The sequence below is a fragment of the Musca domestica genome, unplaced genomic scaffold, assembly GCF_030504385.1.
Source record: "Musca domestica strain aabys unplaced genomic scaffold, Musca_domestica.polishedcontigs.V.1.1 22, whole genome shotgun sequence".
Taxonomy (NCBI): Eukaryota; Metazoa; Arthropoda; class Insecta; order Diptera; family Muscidae; genus Musca; species Musca domestica.
Genome location: NW_026712262.1, coordinates 8,758,401 through 8,766,669, shown reverse-complemented (window position 1 = coordinate 8,766,669; position 8,269 = coordinate 8,758,401). Strand labels below are relative to the sequence as shown.

Genomic DNA, 8,269 nt, shown 5'->3' with positions numbered 1-8,269 from the left:
CTTGTTTTTTTCTAAATGTGCCCGACTTCTGTCAATTTTGTTTATGTATTAATTGTTTTGAAAATTAAAACAGACTTGCGATATGCACATTAAAGCTGTTTGCCAGTTTTGCCATGAAATTGAAAGATAGAACTGTTGAGAACATATTTTTAAAAAAAATGCAGGCATTTCATTTAGTAAAGCTATATATATAAAATAAAGTTGTGTTAGTTACTACACTTATAACTCAAGAACCGCTCATCTGATGTTAACGATTCAGACAAATTCGGAATTGTCTCTTGGCGGAAAAGGATAAAATCTAAACAAATCGCATAAAAATGTGAAATTTGAGCATTTTCTTTTTAACTTTTGAAATGTACAATAGTAGTGTTTTATTTTGCATTAGTTTTTTCCATTTTGACTTATTATTTTCGAATGTACATTTGGAGTGTTTTTTTTTTTTAATTAATTATGATGTGGATTCTTTTTGAGGAGTATAAAGCGACGAGGGACCAAATTGTTATATACAGATTTTATGTATTTATTGAGTAAAAGAAACAATAAGAATAATACCATTTCAGAAGATAATAAGCTATTAAACAAAAAAATCTATATTTTACCGTGTACAAACGTGTTTTTAATTTGATTAACTTTATTGCAGGCGGGTACCATTGAAGTGTAGTACCGAAATATGTGGTGGCGAAACTGAATAAATGATGTCGAAATAATTTAACGCGGTCACACCAAACTTAAAGGATAATTACTTTTTAAATCGCTAAAAAATCCCGAAAAATCCTTGCATATCGGGAAAAAATCAATAATTTTTTCAATGGAATTGAACTTTAAAATAAAAGTACATTCTATTGACAAACTTCGTAAGGACTTTTAATCATTGCTCTAAAAAATCAGCGAACAAGTTGAAGATTTTATTATAACTCAAGAACGGCTTGACGGATTTTAACAATTCATTCAATTTCCGAATGGTATCTTGGCAAAAAATTGCTTTAAATGCCAATAAAATAAGAATGGAAACCTTTATGGGGCTCATTTCAAAACGTGGACCTACTTTTTTCATCTGACAATAATCCGTACAATAAGAACTCAAAATGCAAAATTCATTGGGACTGCTATTAGGGAAATACCGAAGAAAAATAGCAGAGCAGTTGTACATTTAGTAAGAAAAGGATTTATATCCTTCCAGAAATTATTCCTAAATTTCCAAGTTCCTTAAATCGGTTTTGCAGGTCATGATATGGGTCATAACACCCGGATAAGGGTACAACCCTATTACAAGTATATTTTACATTTTAACCATATTTTTCATACTAAGAAAAAATCATCCTTGCAAAAGATTGTCAAAATACCGAATATAGGGAGGTACTGATGTATTAGGCCTATATGAAGACCTTTACCTGCATACACAATTTTCAGCCACAGACTTTAGATCCCATTACGAACTTTAAATACAAAACTACATTACTCCGGTAAATAATTTCGCCAAAATCATGATTACAACAGACAGACGGACATCGCTAAATCGACTTAGAAGCTAATATAAATGGAAAATGTTTCTAAGCCCTTTACAATACCAATACCAAATTGAGCTAGGTTTTCACCTGAGGCAATTACAGATGTTCTATATCATATAACTTTTTAACAATCAAGTTAAAGCCTATGGATAAAAAATAAGATCAGGCTATTCAAAATATTTGAAACCGACGAAAGGTGAACATCTATTATAATTTGTACCGTGAATATTTATTTCTATTTATAAAATACTATGGAGTTATTACTTATAATAAAATTATGTCACTTACATAGTCATGCAAATTTGACTGGAAGCGGGCATAGCCTCAGGGCTGTATTTCTGTAGTTTTACGAAGCTGTTCTAGCTCCTTTTTGTACCATGAAATCTAGTACAGATGCTGGAACAGAGCAGAAATGAAATAAATTAATTATTTCATTGAATTGTGAATTCCATATGCAAATGTTGTGTAAATTAAGCAACACAATTAAAGAGAGACTTTACAAACATTTTCGTGTAAATACTTAGTTCAAAATATGACACAATTACAGAAGGTAAAACAAAGCTACCCCCTGAATACAATTTTTTTCTTTGCTGCCCTTATTCTGTCAAAACATATACACATTTTGTGTATGTGTGTATTGCTTTAAAAAAATAACAATAATTTGAAATTATTTTAAATTCGGTTGCAAAATAAATGCATATATTCAACATTAATGGCATGGCAGAAGAACACAGGTAGATGCATCAACGCTTGGGAGCATTGATATGTCAAAAAAATTTAAATGTTTTTTCAAATATAAGTAGATTTTTATATGTTTTCTTATACTACGTTAATCGGAGTCTATTATAATTCACGTTTTTCAAGAATTTTTACAAATTTAAATAATTTTTCATTCAACATTTTCAATTCCAAAATTGGTTTGACAGTTCATTGTCCCAGCAGCTGTGTCGACGCGTCTACCTATATTCTTCTACCATGGTTAATGGGCAGCCCATTGTACAATTTTGGAATAAATCTGTATTGTCCTACTACTTTAGATACAATCTGGTGCATGGTAGAAGAATTTGGAATTGAAAATGTTGAATGAAAAATTATTTAAATTTGTAAAAATTGTTGAAAAACGCGTATTATAATAACCTCCGAATGATGTCGTATAAGAAAACATCACTTATATTTGAAAAGACATTTAAAATTTTTTGACATATCAATGTTTCCAAGCGTTGATGCATCTACCTGTATTCTTCTATCATGATCTGGTGGAATAACACTAAAAGCATTCTTGTTTCGCAGGTTTTCCCCAATATAAGAATTTGTTTTAAAAAAAAAGTCTATTTGACACTATAAGACTCCAGCACAGAGTTGCATTTTTCTAGTTTCTTTGAAATTAATTAACCTTTCTTAATGAGTCATGTTTCAAAATCAGTTTTTGCTAGCACAAAGTTTGTTTATGGTATCTACACTAAAAATATGGACTGTACCTTGATTTTAACAAACAAACAGACAATCATTACATTGATTTAGTATTTTTATTCTCTGAATATATAGTGTGAGGTCTCCGAGGAATATTTGGGATCTTAAAATGGAATGGCAAATTTAATATACCTTGGCATATATTGAATGTTTAAAAACCTCCACTATGATGTAAAGAAAACCTTTAAAAATAAAAAAACTCTTTTATTTTTGCCAGTGCCAAACGTTTGCAATTTCTGTTTACAAATGTGAATATAATCACCGAAATACCAAATATTAGGAGGTGAAGCTTTATGTGATATAATAAATAATGGGCAAAAACAATTTTTGATTATTATCTATACATATTAACAAAATGAAATCGTTTATGGTATGTATAGAAACCCGGAAACAGTAGTAAAACGTACTTTGTTTGTATTACTTTCTAAAACATTCGACATTTTTCACCAAACAAATTAAACACATGTATTTATATGAATGTTGCCGAAATACATAGAACGTACGAAATTTCAAAGTTGAACAATTTCGGCATTGACCATTGAACACAAAAAGGGAATGTTTTTAATTGGTTTGTAAAAACGTTACTAATAGACCTATCGCTTTCTGCAAAAATGGCTTTTTGTTACAAACTCGTGCCAACATTTTACATTTGTGGCGGGGAATTCACATGAGAATTTGTTAGGAACTATATTCCTCAAAAGTTTTCTTAAAATATTTATTAGTAATAATTTTATTTTACAGCTTACGATAAACATTTGTGTCCCTACTCATCATATGTACATAATAAAATTTAAGTGGTTTCATGTGAACTAGTAATTCTATTCCATTGTTTTATTTGGAGCAGTCGTGAAGTCATGCAAAATGCTCGTGGTTCTTCACATTTTATTAATAACAAAAATGTATATGCTCAAGTTGTAATATATGCAAAATAGAGTAGGGTCATCAATTTTAATAAAAATATCAACTTTTTATTGTGCCGACAGTCCAGTTGAAAAACATTTTAGCGGATTCCCGCTTATTCACTTCAACGCACTAATGAGTTGTACCCAGTGTAAAAAACAACTTCCACCGTTCAAAAATATCTAGTACGGAATCATTGACCTCCCCATCAAATACTTCGTTGGCATTCAACATTTTGCTCTATTCATATACATCCATATTGTATATTGTTTTTTTTTTTCGTTATAAGCTCTGAAGTTTCGCTTAGAATTGCAATAAACATTTTCTTTTTTTATCGGGGGTCTTGTCTTATCTTCAAATACGGTATTTTTAAAAACTGTTTTATTTGGCATTACAAATACTTGAAATTCTAAACATAAGACCGTGAACATTGTTGTAGGAATCTAAGCTGAATGTTACTGATGTGGTTCTGAGTCATGATGTGGTTTTCAACTTGAAGAAAGCCGTTGCACTTCGGACGTCTATTTATGGTACACAAATTTACTATACATTGAATGTATGGTTCTCTGGGTACCTTGTTATGACTGTATTTGGTATATTATTGTTACAATGATTCCATGTAGAATTAGACTCCTCCTTAATCTCGTTCTCAGTTTGGTTTTTATAAACAGCTTCAATATCAGACTCGCTCACAAATTTTGGTGATGTGATTCCCAAAAAATTAGCTAGGCCTCCACCAACATAATCAATCCCGTTCAAAAATTTGCAGCCTGCTTGGTATACCATATATTTGATGCGTGGTACCGTTGGCAAGTCATTCTAGATAGCAGCAAATATTAAACAAGTAGTAAACAAAAACTTTATTAATTTAATTATTTAGTTCACAACTAAACCAAATTACTCACAACATCTATATCAACATTCATATCTGCAGTATCCACTGTTTCTTCGCCCTCACTATCGGAAAAATCTTCCATCGCTCCATCACTAAAATACAGGACTCGCTTTGATTTTTGCAATTCCAATCTATCGCACTCATTTGCTTGTCCAACCTCCATTTCCGAGAGTTGTTTATTATTTGTATTATTTGTTTACAGCAACAAACTCGTAAACCTTAGAGATACATAAGTCGATAATCACCAAAACGACCGCTCAAAGGGGAACTAAAGAAAGTAAGATTACTATAACCAGTGCTGCCAATATAGTCTGTATTTATAACAATACCGGCAATTGTAGTAAGGTACGTTTATATCATGGTAGAAAAATACAGGTAGATGCATCAACGCTTGGAAACATTGATATGTCAAACATTTTTAAATGTCTTTTAAAATATAAGTGGATTTTTATATGTTTTCTTATATGATATTAGCGTTTTCCAACAATTTTTACAAATTTAAATAATTTTTCATTTAACATTTTCAATTTCAAAATTGGTTCGACAGTTCATTGTCATAGCAGCTGTGTCGATGCGTCTTCCTATATTCTTCTACCATGTTTTTTTATACCCTCAGCCATATGGCTACAAAGGGTATATATCATTTGATACGGTCAAAACGTACCTAGTCGAAATAACGGTTTTAGACCCTAGGTCTCTTTGGACCAAATCCGTTTCAGAACATTTGGAGTCTACCGATGTCCGTTCGTCCGTCTGGCTGGCTGGTGCGCACGATAACTCTCGAAGGAAGTATCCGATTTGATCCAAGCTTGGTACATCGTAATATTTTTGTCAAACTTAGATCGAGTTCGGAGATGTGCGATATCGGTCCACTCCTTCTGGTACCTCCCACACAAAATGTCAAAATTTCAAAGAAACGAATTTATTGCACAGAAAGAGAAAGGATAATCCGATTTTGCTCGAACTTTGCGAATCCTAATATTTTCATCAGTGCTAGACCAGGTGTGAAAATTGACAATATCGGTCCACTCCATCAAGTACCTCCCCCACAAATGATCAAAATTTTGAATAATTACAAGTCTTATAAAATGTGATTTAAGAGTCCGATAGTCTTTAAATTGCACACATCCCAATAATTTTATTAGCCCAAGGTCTGGCGTGAAAATGGAATGTATCGGTTCACTCCTTCGAGTACCTCCCCCACAAAATGTCGAAATTTTCAAAAAAAAAAAAAATAAAAATATTTTCTGCACATAAAGAGAATCAATAATCCGATTTTGCTCGAACTTTGCAAATCCTAATATTTGCGTCAGTTCAAGGTCAAGTGCGGAAATGGACAATATTGGTCCACTCCATCAAGTACCTCCCCCACAAAAGGTCAATCCCATGGCAGCGGGTTCTACGATACCGGATTGACCCGAAACAACAAGATTCCAGTTTCGGCCAGCGGCTGCCAACCCAGTATGTACATGTTTGTGTTTGTTTATTTTTCTGCATTGGGAGCAGCATATCCCGGAATGCTTGCTCCGGATTTTATTGGTCCGTGCCGGGATTGAGGAAAACCCCGGACCTTGGTTCTGCTCGGTTTGTCAGAACGTCATCCACCACAGATCTGTCTCGGTGCGATGTAATGGATGCAGAGAGTGGGTGCACTTCAAGAACTGTTCCGGATTAAGGCGTTTGCGAGACTACAGCGAAAGGGACTATGTTGCGACTTGCTGCAGTAACGTAGTCCCCAGCGAGTCCTCTTCTTCGTCGTCCTCGTCAGAGACGTCGTCGGAGTATGGCACTCCACCGCAGTCTCCAGAACAGCAACCAACACCGCAGCACCTAACGCCACATGTTGCTGTTCCAACTCCGGATTGTGCATCATTCTTGCAATTCAATTGCAACGGACTTCGAGGCAAAATAGATGAGATAGTGGAATTTATGAGTCGGAGGAATATTAAGATCGCAGCGGTGCAGGAAACCAAGCTGAATGAAAATTGCAGCCTACAACGTTGTTATGGTTACAACGTACTAAGGAAGGATCGCACCAGAAGTGGAGGTGGGGGATTAGCGTTCCTGTTACACCATTCTGTTCAGTACAGACCTATCTCGCTTGAGCTAGTCTCTAGTGACCCATACATGGAATGTATGGGGGTAGCAGTCAAGTGTGGAACTGCCGAGGTAGAGGTGCTTAATGTGTATATCCCGCCGATTAATAGCTGTGAACCACGTTATTTGCCTGATATTAGCCCATTATTGGTAGGCAATAACCGCCTGGTACTAGGGGATTTTAATGCCCACCATGAGTTGTGGCATTCCGTCCTAGGTAATGACCAGAGGGGATCAGCGCTGGCAGAGCAGATTGACTGCTCCACATTCTGCACGGTTAACGAGGATGCCCCCACCCGAATAAGAGGAGAGTGTCACAGTTCGCCAGATTTAACCATAGTGTCACCCGGTCTGATAAATGACGTGACTTGGCAACCCGTCATTTCTCTTGGCTCAGACCATCTCCCGATAATCGTCTCCATAAGCAGGTCGCCCGATTTCATAACCTCTGAACGCCGCACTTTCCTTAACCATGGGAAAGCTCACTGGCCAGAGTTCAGCGAATTCACCAACCGCCGCTTCAGAGAACTGCCCAACCCTTCTGATGTTCGGGTAGCAGAAAGGATTTTCCGAAACATCATCAGAGCTGCAGCCGCTCGCTATATACCTGCTGGTCGAATACCCGAGATAAGACCAAACTTCCCAGCAGAGGCAGCGGGATTAGCAAACGAGCGTGATGATCTCCGTCGTACCAACCCTACTGATCCTAGAATCAGTGATTTGACAGTGGAAGTCAACCGGTTGGTACAGGAGCATAAGAGGAAAAAGTGGCTAGACCATCTGAAGTGCTGCAACATTGGAACCGATATGAGTAAGCTGTGGGTAACGGTTAAGTCGCTCTCGAACCATGGAAAAAAGGATGATAGGACCTCAGTCACTTTTAACGACGTAACGGTGACTGATCCGAAGAGGTGCGCGGAATATTTTAACCGACAATTTGTCGAGCACCCCGAGAGTGATAGGGCGAAGCGAAGAGTACTACGTCGTATCAGATCTCTTCCCGCCGAGGAGGAACCACCACAGTTTACGATGGGTGATGTTGCAAATGTCATCCGTAACGCTAAGTCATCCAAAGCGTTGGGCCCGGACGGAATCTCAATGGTAATGTTGAAGCAGCTGGATACGCCGGGAGTCGAGTACTTAACAAAAGTTCTCAATTTGTCGCTAGCCACCCACATAGTGCCCGAAACCTGGAAAATGGGCCGGGTGGTCCCGCTACTGAAGCCAGGCAAGGATGCCAGTAAAGGCGAATCGTACAGGCCGATTTCGCTTTTGTCGCCAGTAGCAAAGACTCTTGAGGCTTTACTCCTCCCCAGCATTAGAGGAAGCTATGCAGTTGCCAACCACCAGCATGGATTCCGTCCACAACATAGTACCACAACAGCATTACACGCCATTT

The 8,269-nt window shown here is 36.5% G+C and overlaps 1 protein-coding gene across 1 annotated transcript; it reads right to left on the bottom strand.

Moving 5' to 3' along the window:
• Positions 1 to 4,237: 4,237 nt before the first annotated feature.
• LOC101899141 (uncharacterized) lies at positions 4,238 to 4,998 on the bottom strand. The gene is made up of 2 exons (XM_005187787.4): positions 4,784 to 4,998; positions 4,238 to 4,697 (listed from the first exon to the last, which is right to left on the bottom strand). The coding sequence occupies exons 1-2, from the start codon at positions 4,934 to 4,936 to the stop codon at positions 4,422 to 4,424; spliced, it is 429 nt and encodes a 142-aa protein (XP_005187844.1). The 5' UTR covers positions 4,937 to 4,998; the 3' UTR covers positions 4,238 to 4,421.
• Between the last annotated feature and the right edge of the window lie 3,271 nt (positions 4,999 to 8,269).